The 24,287-nt window shown below is 48.3% G+C and overlaps 2 protein-coding genes across 3 annotated transcripts in view; one reads left to right on the top strand and one right to left on the bottom strand.

Moving 5' to 3' along the window:
• Col17a1 (collagen type XVII alpha 1 chain) overlaps nucleotides 1–15,047 on the top strand; it is a 37,537-nt gene extending 22,490 nt beyond the window's left edge. The window contains exons 30-54 of the mRNA XM_055591751.1: nucleotides 138–173; nucleotides 414–485; nucleotides 1,326–1,352; nucleotides 2,202–2,237; nucleotides 4,175–4,210; nucleotides 4,443–4,523; nucleotides 5,497–5,532; nucleotides 6,672–6,725; nucleotides 6,862–6,903; nucleotides 7,080–7,133; nucleotides 7,695–7,754; nucleotides 7,961–8,008; nucleotides 8,343–8,393; nucleotides 8,853–8,975; nucleotides 9,460–9,597; nucleotides 10,048–10,113; nucleotides 10,553–10,693; nucleotides 11,119–11,208; nucleotides 11,309–11,419; nucleotides 11,929–12,075; nucleotides 12,313–12,672; nucleotides 13,191–13,328; nucleotides 13,575–13,637; nucleotides 13,718–13,798; nucleotides 14,109–15,047. Of these exons, the coding sequence (XP_055447726.1) occupies nucleotides 138–173; nucleotides 414–485; nucleotides 1,326–1,352; nucleotides 2,202–2,237; nucleotides 4,175–4,210; nucleotides 4,443–4,523; nucleotides 5,497–5,532; nucleotides 6,672–6,725; nucleotides 6,862–6,903; nucleotides 7,080–7,133; nucleotides 7,695–7,754; nucleotides 7,961–8,008; nucleotides 8,343–8,393; nucleotides 8,853–8,975; nucleotides 9,460–9,597; nucleotides 10,048–10,113; nucleotides 10,553–10,693; nucleotides 11,119–11,208; nucleotides 11,309–11,419; nucleotides 11,929–12,075; nucleotides 12,313–12,672; nucleotides 13,191–13,328; nucleotides 13,575–13,637; nucleotides 13,718–13,798; nucleotides 14,109–14,161 (2,144 nt within the window). The 3' untranslated portion in view covers nucleotides 14,162–15,047. The remainder of the gene's footprint in view (nucleotides 1–137; nucleotides 174–413; nucleotides 486–1,325; nucleotides 1,353–2,201; nucleotides 2,238–4,174; nucleotides 4,211–4,442; nucleotides 4,524–5,496; nucleotides 5,533–6,671; nucleotides 6,726–6,861; nucleotides 6,904–7,079; nucleotides 7,134–7,694; nucleotides 7,755–7,960; nucleotides 8,009–8,342; nucleotides 8,394–8,852; nucleotides 8,976–9,459; nucleotides 9,598–10,047; nucleotides 10,114–10,552; nucleotides 10,694–11,118; nucleotides 11,209–11,308; nucleotides 11,420–11,928; nucleotides 12,076–12,312; nucleotides 12,673–13,190; nucleotides 13,329–13,574; nucleotides 13,638–13,717; nucleotides 13,799–14,108) is intronic.
• A 1,724-nt stretch (nucleotides 15,048–16,771) lies between these two features.
• Slk (STE20 like kinase) overlaps nucleotides 16,772–24,287 on the bottom strand; it is a 52,858-nt gene continuing 45,342 nt past the window's right edge. For both annotated transcript variants that reach the window (XM_055591525.1, XM_055591526.1), the window contains 2 exons: nucleotides 23,363–23,476; nucleotides 16,772–20,217 (listed from right to left, as the gene is read on the bottom strand). In XM_055591525.1, coding sequence (XP_055447500.1) covers nucleotides 20,071–20,217; nucleotides 23,363–23,476 — 261 coding nt within the window. In that variant the 3' untranslated portion in view covers nucleotides 16,772–20,070. The remainder of the gene's footprint in view (nucleotides 20,218–23,362; nucleotides 23,477–24,287) is intronic.

Here is a 24,287-nt window from a genome sequence, read left to right as displayed (position 1 = left end):
TATCACAAAGACAGGGCTCCGAAGGTCAGCAACCACAGCGCTTGCTGCACGAGCCCTCCACCCAGGAGGCCATGCGCTCCGAGCCTGGTGGAAGGCAGACAGACTACCCAGCAGACTTTACTTTTCTGCTTCACCAGGTCCCGCTGGCCCTGATGGACAGCAAGGCCCCAGAGGTTAGTCACTGCGCTGGGTCGTCATTCTCACCAGCTGCCCTCGTCCACCCCTCCCTGCCCCTCCGTTGCTCCCAGATGCATGCCTGGCCCTCCATCCTAATGACAAAGAGGCATGCAGCAGTTTTGGTCATGGTGCTTCCTCCTGCCAATGCTACCAGCATACCTCTGCTCCAGAAAACCCACTGGCTCAGAGGTGCTTTCCAAGGGAAAGGTATTCCCATTTTTTCATGCTCTCTGCAGGTGAGCAAGGCCTGACAGGAATGCCTGGAACCAGGGGCCCACCAGGACCCTCTGGAGACCCAGGAAAGCCAGGTAATGGGACAGAAAAGGGAAGCCACAGTCCCCTGAGTGTGTATGTGTGTGTGTGCGTGTCTGCGTGTGCAACTCCCGTATGCTCCAGTGTGTGTATGCACTCTTGGGGATGTGGTAGGTTCACGGGTGCTTCATTGTTTGTGTACACGAGCCTTCTCCCGTGGTCCTCGGCAGCTCAACAGAGAACTCAAACAGCAAGATGACATTTCAAATAGAGGAATTAACAGATGAAGTTCTAGAAAGTTCCAGGAGTTCTAGAAAGGGGCGAGAGTGCTCCTAAAATTGCAGGCTTGAATTCAAGCTCAGTATCTTGCCCGTTTTTCTCTGTCTCCTCTTCTGGGGCTATACCTAGGCCTTCATCCGTACCTACCAATCAGAGAGGAGAGGCCTTGTTAGCATCTCCACTGAAGGTGAAACAAGAGCAGATCTGGGGAAGAACAAATCAAAACCAGACAAAGTGACCATTCCCCCAGACACTGGGGACACAGCATCCCTGACTCCATGGTTGGTGCCTAGGTAAACTGTAATGGAGGAAATGATGGCAGCATTTGGCATTGGGGGGGCAGATTCCTGGCTCTCCTTGTATTCCTGAAGCATCCATGAGCCCCGTACTAAGGACCATTGCCCAATGGAGCACTGGGTCATTTTACTGCAAAGCTCACAGAATTGCTCTCTGCCCAGAGATGTGAGGACAGAGAGCACTCCCACTGTAGGATGTATCCTCCTGCAGCCTCTGACCACCTCACAGTCATGCCCACCAGCTCCTGCAGGCCAGGCTGTGGCTCCTTGAGAACAGTCCTTAACCCTTCAACTCTTGGCCCTGTGTCTTTTTTCCTGCAGGTCTCACAGGACCCCAAGGACCTCAGGGTAAGTCATCCAGTCCCTCCCACCTGACATCGCCTGCCAGGCCACACACTTTGGACAGTGCCTCTCTAGTTACAAAGCCTGTCCTTCCCTCTCCCACCTCCAGCAAAACAAGCTCAGGTTCTGCCACGGTGAGTCCTGAGAAGCACCATAAGAAAGCACAGAGTGAGAACAATCTAGATGACATTCTGATATCAGTGATGTCAGATCCTGTTTGTGCTGTGCCCTGGCCCCCTCTGGTGCAGGGACACACAGGAAGGACACTGCTGGCTAGGAATTCTCTAAGGTTCCCCTATGGCATGGAGGGAGTGTGTGCTCCCCTGCCCTCCCGCTGGCTCTCGGGGTTTCCTCTGGAATGATGGCTGCATTAAAGCCCAACCAGTGAAATCTATTCCAGCTTAAGAAATCTTCATCCTTCCCAGCCCCTCACTTTCTAAAGACAAAGATAGTGAGACCAAGCCTAGACTGCACAAAGGCCACCGCTGCCGCCGCCGCTGCCGCTGCCGCCGCCGCTGCCGCTGCTGCTCTGGACGCAGCAGGCCCTGCAGCGTTGACAGGGAGAGGAACAATGACAGCTTTGTGACCTAGGGAGACGGGAATTCCCCAAGGCCTCTATCTGCCTCAACCAAACCTTGCTGTGCCTCCGTTTCCCAGAGACAGGCAGGGTTCTGGGTGACAACCCCGCTCCCACTCCAGGTGGCTAAGGCAAGGACCTGAGCGAGTCCTGCTGCTTCAGTCAGGCAGCTGTGCGGCCACACTGAGTGGCAAAGTGCCAGAGAGAGGAAAGGGAGGGCAGACATCCAGAACTTCTGGGCCTTAATCATCCTGACTGACTGTGTTTCATCCCATCAGGACTTCCTGGTAGCCCCGGCCGACCTGGGCCTAAAGGTACGTGATTTTTTCCCAGTAAGTTTTTTTTTTTTTTTTTTTTTTTTTCCATCAGCCGTTTTTACAGCTGGGAGGGGTTGGCAGACAGGAGGCCTGCTCTGACCAGAACCTGGACCAACAGTGGCATCTAGTGGTTCCAGTGAAGGCTGGGAAAGCAATACTGGTTCTGAGTGCTCCGGCCCGCCTGCTCTCTCTCCATCTGTCCATCCTCAGGCCTCCAGGTCCTCGTGGCAGGAAGCTAGGAATGGAAGCTTGCTTGCACCCAAGCTTTCCAAGCCCTTGTTTGCCTTTGAAACACCTACATTGCCCCTAAAACATGCCTGTCCCCTAGGCTCCACCCCCATATGGCTTTCTGAGACTGGAGCCACCGTTGGCCTACCCTGTCCCAGGTGTGACTGAGGACACCAGATCTGAAGAAACAGCTCTCTCCATAGGAAGGAAGAGATGTTTGAACCCCACTAAGGGTCAAAGTCAAGGGACGAAAAGGGATCTGGTTAGGGCAACTCAGTGCCACGTAGGCACAGAGTGACATTCTTGTTCACCCGCCCTGAGCAAGCCGAGAAAACAGGCTGCTCAGGGACACACACTCTTTTCTGTCCCTACGTCCCCGTGCTCCTGAGCCTCGCCACCCTGACCATCACAGGCCCTCACTGTCACCCTTAGTGGGACCCTAGGGGGAAAAAAGTTTTTAAAAACTATTATTTCCAACAAGCAGTTAAGCCAAAAAGATCTTTGGCTGAATGAGTGCGACCCTAAACTATGACAGCTGAGTTCATACTTCCCCAGCTAGTGACTCTCTGTGGCTTTAGTAGGGCTTTTAGTAGAGTTGGGGATACCACAAACCATTCTTCTGTGACTTCAGACCAAGGGGACTTCGCTGAAAGAGATGCACTAGAGTCTGGCTGCTGCTAGAAAGGGGCGAGAGTGCTCTTAAAATTGCAGGCTTGAGTTCAAGCACACGCACAGTATCTTTCCCAAACCTGTCTCTGTCTCCTCTGCTGGGGCTAGACCTAGGCCTTCATCTGTACCTACCAATCAGAGAGGAGAGGCCTTGTTAGCAACTGTTAGAGTGAGTTCTCACAGAACCTCCTCCTGCCTTAGCCTTGACCTCCTGCTGGGGAATGTGAGCAAAGCCCGCCCTTTGCTCTCCCTGGGAGGAAGCTGAAGCTACCCTTTCACTGTGAGGCTTAAGAGTGTCTGGAAGGATCCTGGCCAACAGAACTTCTTTTTTTAGTTCAAGAAGTAAACTCAAACATGCCAGGCAGGCTCTCTAATACCGACCCTGGCTCCCAGCCCCAGGATCCATGCCCAGCTCTACTCTTTTGCTGTCCTCAAGCCCATCCACCCCATGGATTGTCAGTTAAGAGGTGCATGGAGCGATGCATCTGTTTGGGGACATTTGCACCCCGAGTCCTCTTCCTGGAAGTCCTTCACTTATACTTGTATTTTTGTCACTCAAGACCAATGGCATGAAAGAACTGTGACCCTTTATGTAACTCAGGATGGCCCAGGTTTGCCCATTGCCAAAACCCTTTTCAGGGTGCCCAATCTGTCCTGTCACCCAGCAAATTAGAATTCACACGTGAGATCATGACTTTTATTTACCCTTTTACCTTCAGATAATTTTCTCACCTATGGCCATTACAGGAAGAAAAGATGGATTTGGGGCTGAGAATGAGTCTCATGGTAGCCCCATTCTGGCCTCATGGGAAGGCAAACCCTTCCACAGCCTCCCAGGAAACCCCTTCTTTGAAGGATGGCTGATGCTCTGGGCCCTGGGTCTAAGTTGAACAATAAAACGCTCAGTGTGCCCTAGGCTCCCTTCATTATTAAGATCACATTAGCTTGAGGGCAAGGGGACCACAGGTGGCCCTCAGATGCAACTGGAAACTTTATAAAGGATTTATCCTCTTGCCCACCCTTCCTGTCTTCCCCAGGTGAACCTGGCGCTCCAGGCAGAGTTGTCACTTCAGGTAAGCAGCCCAGGACGGCTCCCTGAGTTTCATCTTCCTGTCCTATGTGGGCCATCCTGCCCCAATTTCAGCAGATGGGCAGGTGCTTAGGGTGGGACAAAGGTGAGCTCTGTGGATCAGCACAGGGATGAGAGGCAGAGGCTCCTGCCTGCCTGGTCCGAGGCCTCTGGAGCGCTGGCACCACTGAAGGGGAGGAGTGGGGCTCAGTGTTCCATCTTCCTTCTGTTTCCAGAGGGATCATCAGCAATCACTGTCCCTGGACCTCCCGGACCTCCCGGTGCCATGGGACCACCAGGACCTCCAGGGACCCCAGGTCAGTCTGTTTTCTTGCTCTGCCCCCAGTTGGCAGCAGGCAGTGGATGCCATGGATTCCAGCCACATTTGTTCACATCCTGACAACAAGAGCAAGAACTGTGGAAAGACAGAAAGGAGGACCTCAGAAAGCCCACTCTCATGACAGGGAGTCCGCTGACCCTCTCAGCATTCACACACAAGAAGCTGAGACCCAGAATGGGCAAATCACTTGCCTAAGGTCACACAGCCAGCAGACAGCAGGGGAGGGCTCAGTCCAGATGTCTGTCTCCAGAGCCTGGCTGAGCCTTCAAGAACGAAGGCCTCTGAACTCTAGTTTCTTAGAAAATATTGCAGCAGGCATGTGGGGCAAGCCAAATGCCAGTGCTCAGTGAGGAGGAAGTACCCCAACTCATCCAGCAGCGTGAGATGCCTGCAGAAATGTGGAGGAAGGCTGTGAGGAGGTGAAAGAACTCGACTGTCAGGATTAAGTGTAAGCTCTGTGGTTACAGCTATGTTCTTACAAAATGGGAACAAAAAAGAAAACAGCTGAAATGAAACTGCTTAGACGTTAAAGAATTGTGGTTTCTCCATTTTTCAAAAATGCCTGTTGTCTTGTTATATGTGTTTTAATTATTTAAAATTAAGAACATGCAAGTGTGCTCCACTCTAAGCGAGCATGCTCCAGTGAGTGGTAGATGTCTGAGATACCTACATGTCCCCAGCCAGTAAAGAAAGTATCAAAAGAGACAGCCCTGCCTACCTGGAGGTCCCCTTCCTGTCTGAGAGTCTTACACGACTGGCCTCTGGCTGCTAAGCAACCATTATGTATGTAGCCAGCTAGCCCACACTCTGGGAGAATTCCTGTGTGTCCCCAGGTATCTGCCCTTTCCTCAGCTTTCCATGTGACCCTGGGGCAGGTGTGTGTGTGTGTGTGTGTGTGTGTGTGTGTGTGTCCGAGTGTGCGATTTAGTCTTTTCTCTAACTGTTTGCAGGTCCTTCTGGCCCTGCTGGTCTCCCAGGACAGCCAGGTATGTCTCACCCTGTAACATCACAGGCTGTGAGCAGGGTCAGGGGGACATTCTTTCTAGGTGGGGCTTAAGTCCCCTAATTTTAGATAAAGGGGGAGATGCATGCTTTGGAAAGAAACAGCAGAGCCTTCTAGGGGCCTCAAAAAGCCTCCAGCTCCTCTCATCCCTCCCCATACTTCTGAGAGGATCCTGTTCCTCACGATGGAAAAACCTAGGCTCTATGGTGTTCTGGTCAAGGTTAAGGGCACCATATTAATAGGCCTTGGGCTTCAGACAACCAGAACCTGATAATTAACGTGACTGTCCAGTGATTTGTCCAAGTATCAGGATGACAGTGGGCTTTTGAAAAACTGGGCCAAGTGGCCATGGCTTTGACCACAGGCAGAAGTAGCAGCCATTGGTACCCTGGCCCTGCTTTCCGCTTACCTGACTTTCCTTCCTCAGTTCAGCTGAAAGGCAGCCTCTCTTCTCTAAGACCCGCCCTTCCTTGATTCGGCCACACCCTCCCTCAACTAGGCCCCACCCTGTATCTGTCCCCACCCCACAGGAATCCTCTGCTGCAGATAGTGTGCACCCTAACACTGTGTCCTCCCCACAGGCCCACGAGGCGAACCAGGAATTGCTGGTGACTCATTCATAAACAGCGGCAGCTCCATCTCCGAGGTCCTGTCTGCCCGTGAGTGCACCACCCTCCGGTGGCAGGTGTCACTGGGGAGGGGATGGGAGGGATGACAGTGTCATCAGGGCTGGGCAGCTGCAAAGTCTCATGCCAGAAGGACCTTGTGTCCTGCTCTGCAGTGGAGGCTGGTAAGAGCAGCAGGGTCTGTCTGGCGTGAGAGGCACAGTCACAAGGACGAGAAGGTGCCTGGAGTTGCCAGCTAGAGACGCAGAAGTGGGATGGAGCTTGGGCTGCCTGACACTGAAGTCCAAATTCCCACCCATCACTCCACACCCCCATACCGTCAGTGTGCAGTCCCGCCCTGCTTCTGAATGGGGCGTCTCAGCAGATGGGGTCCTAGAGGGAGCTGTGCAACCAGGGCTTGGATTGCAGCCCAGAGACTAGCCATTCTCGTGAAAGATCAGGAGCACGGTGAAGAGCCTGGCCACAGCCCTCCATTTCTATTTGCTTCTCTCCACAGAAGGTGTTGATTTACGAGGTCCCCCTGGCCCACCTGGACCACGAGGACCTCCAGGTAAGAACTCACTGATATTTGGAAGGTGGGGAGTCTTGAGGGCCAAAGGGCATCAGAGGTTTCATGAGGAAACCGTGATCTAATCCTCAGGAGTCAGCCAGCCCCCTAAGGCCAGCCCTTTCTCTTCCTTCTGCAGGGCCTTCCATCCCAGGCCCTCCAGGACCCAGAGGCCCACCAGGTGAGAGCTGATCTCCTTGCTAGGAGGGGACAAGGGCAGGAGAGGTAGAAGACAAGGAGACCCACAGCCCAGAGCCCTCTGTGCCGGCTCTCAGGAGAGCGCTCCTGCCTCCTCACCCAGGCGGGGCCCTTGACTCATCTGCTGGCACTACTGAGTCCTGGGCCTCTTTTCCCTAGGGGAAGGCGTGCCAGGCCCACCAGGCCCTCCAGGACCTTTCCTGACTGACTCAGGTAACATGCGGGCGTCCACTCCCACCTATCCTTACCTCAGACCTAGCCTGACTGTGTTCTCAGCAGCGCTCTTCTTGACTGGACCGCCACACTTCCTGCCCCTGGCTTTCGAGGAGAGAGTGAACACAGCGTCCCCCTGCTACTTGCTGCACGAGGAGCAAATATGCCAGCCACGCTGGGAACCTGGCTGGAAGGAAGAGCCAGCTGTGCCCTTGGTTGCTGCGCTCAGGGGTGGGGGATTTGATGAGAAAGGACGCAGGTGGGTGCACACCTAGCGCGATGATGTTTACAAAGAAATGGAGGAACAGGAAGAGCAGGCATTAGGCCAGAACTTGTCCCTTGTAGAAGATCCATCCGTCCACTCAGCCACCCACTTACCCATCTGTCTAACCAGCCATCTTTCCATCCATTTAAATGCCCAATCTTTTGACCATGCAAACATCTGAACACACATGCTTACAAATGCACACACATACAACAGGTGTTGACGGAGCCTATTGCCCAGTATGGTGCTAGCTGCTGCCTCTCAGAGACAAACTCCAACTATTTCTTTCCTTGCAGAAACCTTCTTCTCTGGCCCTCCAGGCCCCCCGGGCCCTCCAGGTCCCAAAGGAGACCAAGGTGAGAGCAGTATCCCCTGCACAGCTCGGAAGCTGCAGCACGTGGTGGGAGTAGGAGAGGGGCAGGGCGATGGGGAACTCTGCCGACAGTCTCCACCTGATCGACTTTGTGAAAGGAGATACCTCAGGTTCCGTCTGGAGCCCCCATCCCCGCTCACACTGGTTCAGGGAAAATCACAGTATCTGATGGTAACAGCCTTGTGCAAGGCCTCCCAGGCCTCAGAGGACATCAGGGTACTTCAAAGACAGTCTGGGGTAGGGGTGAGGTGGCAAGAGCTGAGCCCTCAAGAACTCTGAGATGACTCAAAGTGCATTTGGTCCACGCAAGTAGATCACAGAGTCAGTGTGGAGAGCTAAGGATGTACAAAGGTATATGTGTGTATGTGTGTGTGTGTGTGTTACTGTTCAGAGAGGGGTGCAGGCCCAACAGCTGTGGCTCTTAGGAAGCCTCCCCAAAGGCGATGTGATATTTGCGAGCAAGACTGTAGACATGGAATGTTTGTTGAGCCTCCCGCTAAGGGTGCTGAACTTACCTAAGGGGCTGCCTGGAGGAGAAGGCACACACAGGGCTTCTCCGTTTGGATTGCAGGTGATCCTGGTGTCCCAGGTACTCCTGGCATCCCTGGTGGACACTCGCTCGGTAAGAACTGAAGGAGAACAAAGTTCCCCTTCCGTCCTCCAAGAGGGGCCGATAGTTCCAATGAGGTTGCCTCCGCTTGTCTTCTCATGTTGACTTGGTAGCTCCACAGAGGGCCAGCATGAGCTACCTTTAAGGAAGCCACAGGATTTGGGGGATGGGAGGAAAGATTCGTGCAAATCCAGAGTCAGCTGATTGTGCTTGGGGCCCAGAGATGAGAATGGAGCAGGCCCCAGGAGCTACAGGCGGCCTGAAAGGAGGTAGGCTGTGAGGCAGGGAGCAGGCTGCTGAAGGAAAGGAAGGGCAGGAGGTCTGGCCTGGTGAGCCCTGTGCCTTGCAGATGTGGCTCTTCTGTTTTCCACTGACCTGTTTCCTGAACGGAGAAAGCCTCCAGGCTGGCAGGGACACAGGGCCCTGGCCTGCCCTAGAGTGAAGAGTCAGCACACTTTCTCTTCTCTGCAGGGGGATCATCCAGCACTATGTACATGCAGGGCCCCCCTGGGCCCCCAGGGCCCCCCGGGCCTCCAGGCTCCCTCAGCAGCTCTAGCCAGGATATCCAGCGCTACGTTGCAGAGTACATGCAGAGTGAGTGCCTCGTCGCCCACACCTCGGGAGACTGAGGAAGCTGGGGTAGTCGTCTATGCAGCCAGGCCCACCCATGAAGCCTGGCCTGCAGGTCAGAGAGCTGACTGACCAACAGACCTGTCCATACAGATGCCTCACCTTCCTCCTACCTGGAGATCTATACGCTCATATCCACATGCATAAAAAGGAATACACGCATGCACACCAACACTTTTAAATGCGGTCATGCCCCCTCCCATCCCTGCATACCGGTGATAAGTCAAACAGATGGCTAACTGGAGTCTTGTCAGTCCATACCCTCATGGACAGCACAGCCTTAGCCTCACTTTCTCTGTCAGCAGCAAAACAATCCAGGCTCCCTGCTGGCCTTGGCTCAGGCCCTGTGTGGGCCAGGACAGGCGTGTTCTCCTCCGCCTGTGATCACAGGGAGGCCTTACACTCTTGGCGGCAGGCTGAGCTGCTTCACTCATTCCTTTGTTGGCAGGTGACAACATCAGGACTTATCTCTCTGGAGTTCAGGGTCCCCCAGGCCCACCAGGTCCCCCAGGGCCTGTCATCACCATCACAGGAGAGACTTTCGACTACTCCCAGCTGGCAAGCCAGGTGGTGAGCTACTTGCGGGGTAAGTCCGTCACAGTTGCTATGCTCTGCTGCCCTCTTCCCAATGGGTCATCCTTGTTCCCGGGACCGTGCCTCTTAATCCACACTTGGTTCCACCTTTCTCCTAAACATCTAACCTTTGACTCTGCGCTCGTCAAGAGTTGGGCCCCAGGGCCCGGCTCAGCAAATGCTGGACCACACTGGAACAGAGGCATGATAGGGGCAGGCCTGCAGAGCATTTGCCCGGCAGGTGGTGTCTAGTAGGAGTCAGGCTAAAGCATAATCGAGAACATGGTGCTCTGAATGAAAAGCCAGCCTCTACTTCTGGCCTCTCCTGGCCTTCTGACTAGCCAGACATGTTCCACACATTCGTTTCACCCAAACACAATGACTAGCTGACTTGACCGTTTGGTCTGGGTGCAGAGGGTCTGCTCCAAGACCAAGGAGGTCAGACAAGGTCTTCTTCCCACAGCATCGGGCTACGGTGTCACTTTGTCCTCTGCCTCCTCCTCAGAAGATATCCTGGCCATGCTGCGACGTGAGTCACCTACGGGGTTGACTAAGAGCGGGGCCTCTATGCTCTCTTCTGACCTCACTTGTTGAGCACAGGGGTCCCCTGCTTAGCTTTTGTAATAGCTGCAAGTAAGAGGAAGTCCTCTGTGGCAAGGAGACGCTCACTCACTGTTCTGTCACAAATGCATCAAAAACAGGAGAGTGAATCGCCCATCTTCCTTCACTGCAGGCAGCTAGAAGCAGCCTGACTTCCCCTGCCCAGTGTGTGTGTGTGTGTGTGTGTGTGTGTGTGTGTGTCTCTGTGTTTGTGTCTCTGTGTGTGTCTCTGTGTGTGTGTGTGTGTGTGTGTGTGTGTGTGTGTGCGGGCGCACGCGCGTGCACAGGCACACCAGGAACTCCCAGCTGTTATTGGGAACCAGGCTGGACCACTGGGCTACTTCATAAGCATACCCTCTCCTCTCCAGGGAATGATGTGTGGCAGTACCTACGTCAGCACCTGGTGGGCCCTCCTGGTCCCCCAGGGCCACCAGGAGGCAGCGGAGATGGGACCCTCCTGTCTTTGGACTACGGAGAGCTGAGCAGACAGGTTCTCAACTATATGTCAAGTGAGTGGTCAGGAGGGCATGGAATGAGGACTAGAGCATACAATGCCACTGAGATGGCCCCGCCCTCCAGCTGCCCTGACCCTTACAGAGGCAGCAGTCTCTAGAGCTGCTCAGAGAAAGAGCAAGCCCCACAGCAAAGGAGCACAAGGCGAGCACTCCCATTCACCGATGTGCACATTCCACACCCAACAGCTCTCAAGCAGTGTGGACCTGTGCTCTGCTCAATGCCCTCCCCTTTGGGTGCCACGGCCCAGACTGTATCTGCATCTCACTTTTCTCCATCTTCCTTCCCACCATCACTCTTTCCCTTCCTCAGATCCCATTTCTGTCCAAACTGCTATCCACCTTCCTCCCTGGCAGGCCATTTGTATCTGTCCTCCCCTGTCCCTCATGAGTCCCCAACAACTTGGGACTTTGTTCCCCAGGTTCTGGGATCAGCTTTGGACATCCTGGCCCACCGGGACCCCCTGGCCTGCCAGGAACATCCTACGAGGAACTACTCAGCATGCTCCGAGGTAAGGACAAGCAGGGACAGCCATCAAAAGGTTTGGGATGGACACTGAACCCACAGGAGTCAGCCTGTGACTGACTCCTTACTGCCCATTGATGTCCCAGGGTCGGACTACAGAGACATCATTGGACCTCCAGGGCCCCCAGGGCCACCCGGGATGCCAGGCAGTGCATGGTCCAGCATCAGTGTGGAGGACCTCTCATCTTACTTACACAGTAGGACACTAGGGAGCAGGAAGAGAAGGGCAGAGGGCTGCAGCCTGATCTTGAGGGCATCCCCAGTCCTCACTAAGACTGCCATGGAATCAACGTGCCATTCCCCAATGGAGCATGCATTAGATAGGTCCTGGGGCCCTGGAGAGGGCCACATGAGCCACAGCAGGGGAAGAAATAGGCAGAAACAGAGCTCCTAACTTGTAGCCCTTGTAGAACTCAGGGGCCATGGGATCAGTCATGTAATAAGGGTTCTGATGCCTGGTGGTGATGGTCTAGGAGGAGACAGGGTGTGGTTTGAGCAATGGAAAGGCCCCTTGGAAGCAGCTATTCCCAGTGATGCCAAAAAGAGACAGCCTAGGCCTCCTTCTTTCCCCTCCTGCATGCAAGAGGCCCGCTAGACATCTGCCACTCCCCCTCCCCCTCTCTTTAACCCCACCCATGGGGGCCACAGAAGGCCAAGGCCAAGCTCTGCCCGGGACCCTGACCTTCTTCCTTCCCTCCCCTCACAGATGCTGGCTTGTCCTCCATGCTAGGCCCTCCAGGCCCTCCAGGGCCCCCGGGTCCTCGGGGGCCCCCAGGTGTCTCAGCAGCTCTGGCTACCTACGCAGCTGAAAACAGTGACAACTTCCGAAGCGAGCTGATTAGCTACCTCACAAGTAGGTGCCTTGATGCTGGTCTCCCCGGGAACCCCCCAGACCTTCCTGTCCTGTGCAGTAGGCACAGATTGCTGGCAGTCCGGATAAACCAGTTTTTTTGCTCAGCAGCATTCTTCTGTGTATGTCCAAGGGCCTCAAAGTGCACTCTGTCACTAAGGGGTGTTAAAGCTCGAAACTCCCCGCTCCTGAGCCTTTTGTCCCCCACAGTCTGGGCTAATGCATCTTCCTACCCCACAGGTCCTGATGTCCGCAGCTTCATCGTCGGCCCTCCAGGCCCTCCGGGGCCACAGGGACCACCTGGAGATAGTCACCTGAGGGAGAGCTACAACTGGGGTAGCAGCTCCTCAGCCAGACGGGGCACTTCCTACGGCTCTTCCACGGGCATAGGGGGAGCCAATGGAGGCTCCCTGGGTGAAGGGGGAACCTTTGGCGCAGGAGATGGGGGACCCTATGGTACTGACACTGGCCCAGGCAGAGGCTACGGAGCAGCTGCAGAAGGTGGCATGTATGGCACCGATGGCGGGTCATTCCGGGCTGGCTTCACCGGAGACCTGGATTACAACAAGCTGGCTGTGCGGGTGTCAGAGAGCATGCAGCGTAAGTCGGGACCTATGAACCTCAGGGGGGAGGAGCATGCACCCAGCGTCGAGACTTCACAGACCGGCCCTCGCTTTTTATGTACCTGGGCTCTGTAGACAGCAGCTCTAGAATCAGATGGGACTGAAAGAGAGGAGATCCCAACCTAAATCTATACCATCTCAATGTAAGGGACCCCAGTACTGACCCCTGAGCTATGGGGAACACACCAAAGTGCTTGGTGCTTTGCTCGGAACAAGTCTGACAGTGACAGCTTTTTGACAGGACTTGTGGAGCTTGTAAGCTGAGATGTCCTTTCTCCCTGTAGCTATCAGCACAGTCCTGCAGCCCAAATGCCCGGAGGACCTGCACAACAGGTCAGGCCAGTCTTGGGCCAGCAGAGAAGGAAACTGCAGGGCTTTGGCCTGGGGCATTTCAAGTAGTTTAGCTGCTTTGAGTGAGGCAGTCTGAGGATACTCCATCTCTGCTGAGGCCCCTGTGGCATCTGCTTCCTACAACCGAACCCCACAATTCTGCAGGTCAGGGTCTGCTACAAGGGATGGCCTACACTGTCCAGGGTCCACCAGGCGCACCTGGGCCCCAAGGCCCTCCTGGCATCAGCAAGGTCTTCTCTGCCTACAGCAACGTGACACAGGACCTCATGGACTTCTTCCGGAGTAAGCGTATCTCCATTGCATTGCCAGCACTAGCCTGTCTGCTTAGTCTCACATGGGGCCTGACATACAAATACCAGCCTGATAATCTTTTCCCAGTAGCTGAGATGCCAAACCAGTGGGGCCTAGCTCTGGTTCCTCGTACAAGTCTAGATTCCACCATTATCTGTGTGGCTCTGAACAAACCACGTGACCTCCCAAGCCTCAGGCAAACACTAGTCTCAGGCTAGATTCTTTCCTTCCTTGCAGCTTACGGAGCGGTCCCCGGCCCACCTGGGCAGAAGGGAGAGGCGGGAACCCAGGGACCCAAAGGTAAGTGGCAGTGGGGTCATGTGTTACACCCGCCGCTCACTGAGAAGCACACGCGTGTCATACCCTCTCTGTCCTTCTAGGTGACAGGGGCCCTGCTGGACCACGAGGTCCTCCTGGGCCACCCGGCCCTCGAGGGAGCAAAGGAGAGAAAGGAGACAGAGGTAAGCACTGACAGGGTGGCTTCTGAAGTTCCAGGGTTCTGCAGAGAGGCTAGCCTGAGAAATTCAAGCAAAAACTAATGCAAAAAAATGGTGCTGTAGCTGGAAAGGAGGGAAGAGCAGAGCTTCCACAGAGGGAGAAAGAACCTGGTAACAAAATAGGGTAAATAATTTGAAAAGAGAGAGAGAGACGGTTTTTACAAAGGATTAATCTTTCAAGCCACCTTTTAGCAATCACTGTTGGTTGGTATCACTGGTCCTACGAAGGTCATAGGCCACGAGTTATTTACCCTACACATCTTTGAACTTTCAGGTGACCAGGTCTACATGGGGAGGAAGAAGAGAAGTATTGCCACCAAGCCATAAACTGCACTTGGCAGAGGCACCAGGTTCTTGGACCAGTTCTTGCCGTGTGCTTGGGTTCCCATGTCCAAGGGTCCCGGGCAGGTCAAAACTGGAATCGGCCCACATCCTGCTGAGACCAAGTCACCTAGCAACACTTGTTTTAGTCTGAACAAAATATACACATACAGAAAATTCAAAGACACATAATCTGAAACAGCTCCATTGGTTGGGCGGACTTTCGGAATAGCTACAATGTTTACTATGAGACTTAACCTCTGCTATGTAGATCTGAGCTCCCTGGCTTCTTCAGCACTTAGCTCAGCCTCGACCTCAGAAGCCAGCCAGTTACATACATGTTGGCTGGGGGGTCTTGGAGCTTTGCCTAAAAAATGAGCCCAGAACAATGGAAAACGGGAATGAGGGCCTCTGTGGGGGTGACGTGATGGGAGACATCTGGCTAGTTACAAAGGCTATGCTGTCAGCCTCTTCCTCCCCTGTTCACCCCGCATTCTCCAGTCACAGAAAAGAAGTGACACTCTCAAGTGAGGAACTCAGAAGTTCCTGGAAGGAGGTGACACTGCAGATGGTTATCACAGTAGAGATGCCAGTCACCTTCCCACTGGCTTACAAAGCCTGACTGGTCGTAGCTATGGCCTGTGCCCACAGGTGCATGCCACCACACTAGACCACAGCAGACAGGACAAGAGGGGCAGTGGCAAGGAAGGAAGAGAGGATCTGAGGAAACAGGGCTCCCACACCTCCGGCTCTGCACGTAGGAAATGGCACGGAAGACTGGGTGCAGTTTGTTTTTAAGCACTTTTCACTGTCTAAAAACATTTGTATGTAATCTGTAAGATGAAAAATCATTTCAATTGTAAAATTTTCAATTAAAAGTTTTTCTTTTTTAGTACGTTTACTATGAATCATGTGAGGAAATTAGTTTAAAAAAAAGGAATCTGGGTTAAATGGGTCTGAGTCTAACACTGTATCATAAACACAAGACGATTGGCTGTATTTTAGGCCCAGCCTTTAGCATTTTATCACTGAAATCTCTAAAGGCAGGCTTTTATCTGAAGCTACTGGCTCAATCTGGACCCTCTAGACAAAGCAGTTGGTTTTCTCTAAATTCCCTAAAATGGAAACAAATTAGCAGCTTCTTTGTGAAACTGATGTATGACAGGTGGCCAAACATACAGATCAAGATGTCTACCAAGGGAAATGTACACGTATAAAATGCCAAAAAAAATTGCATGGAAAAACCAGAGTCTGCACTTGGGCAATGGCAATTTGGCTGGGACTTTCAATTGCTGAATAATTAGGCATGGGGTAACCTAAGTCCGCTTCTACATCTGTACTCTTCCAAGCCTGGATTTACCTTTCTATGCTCTCTCCTGAGTACCTCCCATATCATCTTAGAGAAAACACACAATTTAGTTCCACTCCATCAGCAGCTGCGAGCCAAGCATCAAAGCGCCGCTGCGTGGTCTTTTGGCTGCCCTCGAACATCAGCATGAGAATATTTGCAAATGAATTCATATGGCCATCACAATTTCAGACAACTTGCTTTACCACCCATAGGGAAAAGAACCCACTACGTATAATAATGAATACAATGCATCTTTTAATTTTTAAAGAATTTATCAGTTTCATAATGAAAACCTTGTGAAACAGTACTTTTTACTTTGGAGCTCAAGTATTACATATTACTGTTTCCTACCCTGATTAACCAGACCTAGGAAACGTTCCCTTGTTACTAAGCTTTACAAAGACATCATCTAGGAATCTGCCTAGAGTTCTACACCCAGAAGAAACAGGAGAAAAGTCCCATTGTGCTTTCTCCAAACAAAATCCAGAAAGAGGCCAACAGACATGAGCCATGTTCTCAGCTGGACAGCAGTTGGTCTGAGCCTCTTTTGTTTCATTGGGAAAGGGGGGAGTGATCAGGAATGAGCTCAAGAGTACATAAGGCTCTGAAATTAGAAAATTACATCACTGCCTCCATCCAGCCTAGCTGCACACAGGCCAAGCAAGGCTGCCAGTGTCTATGAGTGGTGCTCAACATGCCGATGACAGAAAAACAAGAGAGTTTTTTGTTTTGTTTTGTTTTTCATTGATTTGAAATACTTGGTGAGAGAAATATCTATCCCTGGGAGAAAAAGCAAACAAAAGCACATATACACCTATATGTCAACACAAACATTTTAAGCATTTCCCAAGGAGGAGTTTGCATGTTGGAAAGTACTTAGCAGAAAAAAGGTAAAAATTACGTTTTGTCAGGAATGGGGAGGGTAGGGAGCCACAGATGGCTAGGATCAATGATAAACACGGACGAACAGAAGGCTGGGAAGAAGGTAAGTTTAAAAATACAACTAGGACCAAAGGGGGTGGGGAGAAGCTGCAAAGTGTCTCAGGCAGGACAATCCCATTTCTAAGTTTCACTTTGTTTTTCGAGATAGGGTTTCTCTATGTAGCCTTGGCTGTTCTGGACTCGTTTTTGTAGACCAGGCTGGCCTCGAACTCACAGAGATCCGCCCACCTCTACCCTCCTAGCAATGGGATTAAAGGTGTGCGCCACCACCACTGGCTTCATTTCTAAGATTTTTTTAATTAAAAAAAAAAAAAAACTTCCCAAAACAGATTAAGAAATAACTTTATTGTTTGACAATCCTGTGATTGAAAAGGCATGTTTCTGATCCCAAACAAACAAGAAGCATAATGTGAAACAAAACTCTTTGAAAAGTTACCTTGTGAACTTTTTACACTGCAAAGAATCAAATTTTTAAGCTGCAGCCAACATCTGAAACTGGTAAAACACTCTATTCCAAGCTTTGTAGCAGAAATTTTCAAGCGTTATCAAAACCATGTCAGCCAAAGAGCAGCAACAGCAGAGGCACTGACTGTGGCGTCTGACTTAAGGGAAGCATGGAAAATGCCACCGCGTCCTACAAGAAGCATTTTCCAGAAAGGACCAGAAGGCTCTAGAGCTGACGCTCTCTTCTTCCACTGCAGTTCCAGGGATTTTATTCTGCAATATTTCTAGCTATTAATTTGGCCAAATTTGGCTTCTTTATCATTTAATAAGCACAGTGTAGAATGGGGGAAAGCATGGTACAAGGGACCTGAAAGAGTACAAAAAACAGTCACTTCTGAGACTTGCTGATGCTCAAGAAATCAGAGAGCCTCCATGGGGAAGGTCTCATATGCCTGAGAGCGTGTGCTTAGGAAACACTGCTTAGAGGTAGCTCTGGTTCTGCTTCTTACTTAGTTACAACTTGCCATGTCCTGTCATGTGGGAAGCTTCCAATATTTTCAGCAAAGTAAAAGCACTCTGAATTTCCTCCTGACTCACAGAGAAGGGCAAGAAAGAGCTTACTAGGACTCCATCTAAAACAGCAGCTAATTCCGAGACCCACAGCCTGTGGGCCGACAGGCCTGGGGAGAAGCCCTGTGTTCAGGCTGTAGGAGCTGGACCTGTGGGTGTGGCGGAGGTGTGGCGGAGGTGTGGCGTGTCCACAGCATGCGGGGAAAGGGGAAATGACTGTTAAGGGTACACACATGGACAAGCTCCTTTATGTACTGCACGGCACATTCGGCACAGCAACCGAACAACCTAATCAGGAATGGATTCACTGTACTCTCAGATTTCAAAGGAGCCTGTGGCCCTCAGCCACTCCCCACCTTCATGCAGGAAGAATGGTCACTACTATCTACGTAAGGCCTTACAAGGAGCAGGCAAGTTTGTTTAGAAACAGCACGTTCTAGTACAAAACACTTACTATACATAACCTGAAGTGTTGAGATGAGTGTTCCCTTCTGCATGTACCACGGACAGTCCCTGCACCCACAGGAATACAGCCATGCTCGAAAGAAAACTCAAGCAGGAGCAAGGGAATCCGGAGGGCAGGCTCAGGGAGACACTCCTTACATAGCCTGCCTCCCAGATATAATGCTCTAAATGTCAAGGAACAGGAAGGGTGATATTCAGACCAAATCAGGTCTGAATTACCTGAATGATACTGAAAATAAAGTCCACTGACTGAGTCATTTGTAAAAATCCAATGAACTGAGAATTTCAAAGGAGAAAGTGGTACGAGAGCCTTCCTTCCCTCTCCCTCTTCAAATAAATCGTTAAATACACCAGACAACATAATACCGTCTTTTATCATAACAATATAAACGATTTCCATCATCATCCTGAATATTACTTTATAAAGATATATATTTAAAGGCTTTCAAACAGTTTTCAACCCAGCATCTGAAAATAAAGCATTAAAGAGTTCTGTATACAGTTACACATTCATGTGATAAGTGTATGAATTTACAACCATACATTATATATATGTATATATATATATATTTATATAAAAACAAAATTGGCTAAAAGTTAAGGCTACCTACAAGGTTTTTCAGGAAAACTATGCTAGTCAAAATAATAACAGAATGAAAATTACACATGCATTTATAAACATCTAAACCAGGTAAGTTCGGCATCCATAGTTCTCAGATGAACTGCAGGACAGCACTGCAAACATCTGTATTTTCTTAATATGAACTGCTGTTCCCACAATATTAAACTGAGATTTCTATTTTTTACCAACCTCAAAATATAACTGAAACCCAAAATGTTTACAATATGGTACCTAGCACTCTTAGAAGAGAACAGGTTGCCAATGGCAGGCAGGGAGCATCATTCACAAATGTGCTGTTTATAATACTGTTGACCTGACATGTGGCTGAGATTCTGAGCTTCAAAAGAAGCAAAGAATGAACATTTCATTAACAATCATATGTACCAGCAACCACGTGATAAAGATTTCAGGCTTTGCCTACTCAAAGTAATTACTTTAAACATGAAACAAAATTAAAATAAAACCAAAATTCACTTGAAAAACCTTATTTGAAACAATACAACGTCACTTTGGATGTGTATCTGATATGAATGAAAATCGTTTGTAGACAAACAGTTCTTTTAAGACTAATTTCAGAGCGGTAGTGACGACTGTAGCTCTGGGCACAGAGGCCTCTAAGCTATTAGTGGTAGACAGAACTTGCTGAGATGTAGGATTATTATTTAGGAGGAAGTGGGAGAGCTCAACCAACATGGACATTTTAAAAGTAGTTCTTTCATCTTCCAAACTTTGTGCAATATTTGTTTTAGGATGTAATTCTCAAATAGTAATAAGAGCAAATTTTTAAAACAGTAATGTTCAGTGAGAAGGGTACTTTGTTCCTGTAGAGCACAAGGAAAACCACATCTTACATATGCTTAAAATTTAGTGTTTCAGGCACTATCTTAATAAAATTAGCACCTAATTATTAGTGTCTGCCCATACAGGCTAATGTTTGTAACAAATTACTGAAATAACTTTTCTCTTTTAAAAGATTTTGATTCTGTTTAATGATAAAAATATATCTATGTACTGAATCAATAGCATATTTCTGTAACTCATGGCTTTTTAGTAAGAGCTAGTTTACCAAAACAAAACAAAACAAAAAACAAAAAACAATTATTCCAATTCTACAGCAGAATCCTAACTATAGAATTTAACATCATTGACGAATCAGGTAAAACAATATTTATTAATACTTAGTGATGTAACAGTTTTTTTTTTTTCCAAATAACTTTAAACATTATTTCTCTGGCAGTTTTTCAATAACAGTGTCTAAAGAATACAATATTTAAGGTCAATATACAAAAATCACCTTAGGGAATTACTGCAAGATGCTACTTTGCCAACATGGCCCAGCATCTATATTAGTTCATCTGCCCATCATCTTTGTTTAACAATAAAATCCAAGAAAGAAATTTTAAAAACCACCAAGAAGATGAAACAGGTGATTGTCTTTGTGAGTCACACATACTGTGGAAGATGAAGAGAATACAATGATGTACTTAGACGCTAAATCCAGACAGAGAATGTTAACTATTGCTATGATCCAGTGGAATGCAAGGTGGGAATCGGGTAGAATTTGGAGATCCGGCTCTGCGCTGATGGATTAAGACATTCGGACTCCCCAGTCATTTTAAAGAACACTTCCTGCTCTTGCAGTTTCCTGGCAAACTCTTCTTCCAGTGTCTTTAAGAAGGAAAAAACAAGCAATTATGCACTGTTTTACATTGTCCGTAGAATTTACTCTGTCAGCCAAGAATGAACGACTGCCCAGGATCTGGAAGGATGGCTTGGTGTCTCTTGCAAGGACCAGTTCAGTTCCTAACATCTACATCGGGTGGCTCACAACTGTAACTTCATCTCCATGCCTGATGACCTGCATAGGCATTTGCACTCACATGTACACACCCACATAGAGACATATACATAACTTTTTAATCTTAAAAAAACTCCTAAGCCCAAATATTTGTATTCAATAGCTAAGACCATATACTTTGCAGAGTCCCAGGTTCAAAATTCAGCTCAGTCAGATCTCTGCAGAAGAGGAGCACTGGCTAACTTACCTTGTTGGAATGCTAGTAAACATTAAATTTAAGCATCCAGCAGGTGACACCTATTAGTAACTGTTACCTGCTTCCACACTGCACTACAAGCTGTATAAACCTAAGAGCTAAATTAGATCCATCTTGCATCCCCACAATACACAGCAAGAGTACTGTCTCATAGACAAATCTGTTGAAACTTAACCATGATGGCTTTATGAGGCTTAAACCTTTGGGTGGTGATTAGGTCACAAGATTGGAGCCCTCCAAATGGGATTACTATTCTCTTAAGGGGCTCTCTCCTGAGGGAGAAGGCCCTCACCAGAATCTGACCATGCCAGAATTTAGACATAGGCTTCTCAAACCTCCACCTGTAATATGTTGTTATAGTGAACTGAATGGACAGGTATCAGTGACTGCAGATAAACCATTTAATAAAAAGTGCTATTATTTAGGCTGGAACAAAGTATAAGAAGATTCCTCAAAAGGAGAACATGAGCTTGGCCATGCAGCAACAGTTAGAATTGACAGGCAGGACACAGAAGGTGTGCCAGATAAGCTGAAACAGTGACACAAACACAGGGGTGGTAGAAGGAATAGGGACCCTATCCATGCTACAGCACACTGAAAACAAAGTGGCTGGTGGGAAAGTTAGAAAGCTTATAGCTCAAGTGTATCACCATGAAGGCTTCAAATTGCAGGATTTATGTTACACTTGATGGAACTGAAGTTTTATCAACATCTCTATGACATCTTCCGATGTTCATGAGGATAAATAGCCTGGTGGCAGCAGGTAAATAATAAGGAAAGGAAATAATAAAGACCAATGAGCAAGTTCAGCAACAGAAAAGAGAATACATAGTAGAAATGAGTCACAGGTAATTGCTGGTTGAATGCTGAGTATCCCAGATTGAGTAGCCCAGGTTCCTAACCTGGGTGTCTATCATGAGAGAAGATATGGAAGGTACATTTCATGTTGGTGGGGCTACTGAAAGAAGGAAAGGTAAGATGAATACTGAGCTCAATCTACTGCCTGCTGAGTTTACATTCTTCTACCAGCTTTAACAGGTGTGTACCAATCACTTAAAAGTGCCAAGAACTCCTCTAAGAACAAGGCATGGATCAGTGAACAAGATAGAGTCCCTGCTTTGATGGGGCTTATATTCCTATGGAATAAGACAATAGAGAAATATATCTGGTGGTAAAGAATAAAGTAAAACAAGAAAGAATACAAAATAGCTGAGGTGGGAATCAAATGACAAAATAAGGACCTCACATACCAAATGGCACTGGAAAAGAAGAGGCTTAAATGAAATGAGGAAGAAAAGACACCTAGACGAAAATGAAATGAGAATGAAAGTTTACACTGATGATAACAAAAACCAGTGATCTGGGTGTAGTGGGCAAGTTTGTAATCTCAGTACTTCAAAGCCTAAGGCAGGAGAATTCAAGTTTGAGGCCAGCACGGAAAAAACAACAAAACCAAACAACCCTGATTGAAAGTAGTAACAGTAGCAGTACCAGTGAACAGTCATAGCAATATAACCACCTGTGGCCTCAAGTACTGAGACACTGATATATACACATCACTCCTTTTAACTTATTTTTCCTTATTTTTTGAAGCTGGGTTTCATGTAGTCCAAGATAACCTTGAATTTAACATGTAACTAACGATGAACCTCTGATCCTCCTGCCTCCACCAATCAAGTACTCAGATTTCAGACATGTGCCACCATGCTCAGTTTATTGATGCTGGAGATCTAAACCAAGGCTTCCTGCATGGCAATAAGTACTCTACCAACTGAGCCACATCCCCAGCCCTTAGCTTTCCTAACAACCTTGATGAGCCTCATACAACTAGGGAAAATTGAATCTATACGTATTGTCAAAATTATACAGTATAAGCAGTGAGAAGTCATATCTGCATGGCTGTGATTTTATGTCCTCAATCAATATATTCTAATTGTTAAAACTTTAAAGTTAAAATGTCTCCTGTATAACCTATGTCAGTTTTGAACTGTACTTAAAACAAACACTGATAAAATCTCTGGCATATAGTAAAAGCTAAGTACACATTTACATGGGGGAAGAGTCACTGAGATGTACACCAGGCTGGAAGCCCACAAGAAAAGAAAGACTGATGTCTTAAAGCTTAACAAAGGGGTGAGAACTGTACAGTGATAGCCGCAGATACAGTGGTCATCCAGTGAAATCAGATCAGCAGGGAGGTAAAGTTACAAACAAGGGAAATAAGCCAGTCTTCCGTTTCATATTTTAAATTTAATTCAAGGACCTTGTTAGTGTGGCTCCAGCTGACAAGGACAAACTGTGGTCTCTGCTTTCCTCCTGTACTCCTCCCTAATGCCCAACACCCTGTACTACTATGCAAGAACTATTTGTAATTTTACACATGCAATACTTTCGCTCACTCTATTTTCTCCACTCACCCCATTCCTTTCCAACCGACCCACCTGCCTTGTAAGTTCTTATTCATGCTTCATACCTCACCTGGCTTCTAGTTCTTCAGCCTCCTCACAGAGATGTCAACACTCCTCTTCTTGTGTTCACCAGCTCTGCTCCCCTGAATCCTGTTCTAACCTACCCCCCACCCCATGATCCAACTTGCAATCACTTCTCACGAGATCCTGAACTTTGGGAATAGGAATTCTGTCCTTTCATCTCTGTATCTATCCTTGTCACTGTGCCTGAATTGAAGAAGGTAATGAACCAGTAGCTAGGAAATGGAGGAACCCACACATAACACTGTAAGTACAATCTCTTAAAATTACCTTTTTCCTTGGTCTCAGTTTCTCTCTCCACTCCTTTAACTCTTGGCTGTGCTCCTCATCTAATTCCTTCAGTTTCTGAGTCTCATGTTCAACCAACAGGTGGCATTTTTCATTCTGAAAATAAAGTTAGAATTAAATTTTCTTCAGATTAATGGATCATTCCTCCCATCGTCACCCCTTAAAAGAGTTTTTCTCTATGGAGCCTTGGCTGTCCTGGACTTGCTTTGTAGACCAGGCTGGCCTCAAACACAGAGTTCCACCTGCCTCTGCCGCCTGAGTGCTGGAAATATAGGTGTTTCCCACCACCACCAGGCTTGGAGTAATTTTTAACACATACAATTTTCTTTCAAAGTAGCAAACTATTCACTAAACATTATGCTATTATGGAAGTTCAAATTCTCCTTTAAAAACTAAATGCCAAAAGTTGTGAAAGTCTGTTTTTTAAGTGTAAAAATACATTCATTGTTTTTGAAAATTTTTATATCTTTTTACAAAAATACTAAATACCACATAAAGCTGTTAACATATACATAAAAAGAACTTAAGTATAAATACTTTGGGCCTTTGCTTTTTCCAGTTGGTAAAAGATTTGGAATTAGTAAGTACTTCACTCCAGTAAACTAACCAAATATACAGAGTATCAAAATTACCTCTTTTTCTTTGCAAGTATAAGCATTTTGGGCATTCACAACGTGGACTATGTACTCCATATGAACTCCAAAAATAGTTCTCTCTAAAGTCTAAATTCCTACTAAAAAAGATTTCCAAATATTTACCTTTTTTTTTTTTTCACAAAACCAAAAAAAAAAAAAAAAAAAAAAAAATAAAAATTTTTTTTAAAAAGAATAAAGACTTTAGAGAAAACTATTTTTTTGATTTATATGGAGGTACTAGACCACCCTGTGAATGCCCAAAATGCTTAAAC

Source organism: Psammomys obesus, unplaced genomic scaffold (assembly GCF_907164565.1).
Source record: "Psammomys obesus unplaced genomic scaffold, mPsaObe1.curated_primary_1811, whole genome shotgun sequence".
Lineage (NCBI taxonomy): Eukaryota > Metazoa > Chordata > Mammalia > Rodentia > Muridae > Psammomys > Psammomys obesus.
This window is presented reverse-complemented; position numbering and strand designations above follow the sequence as displayed.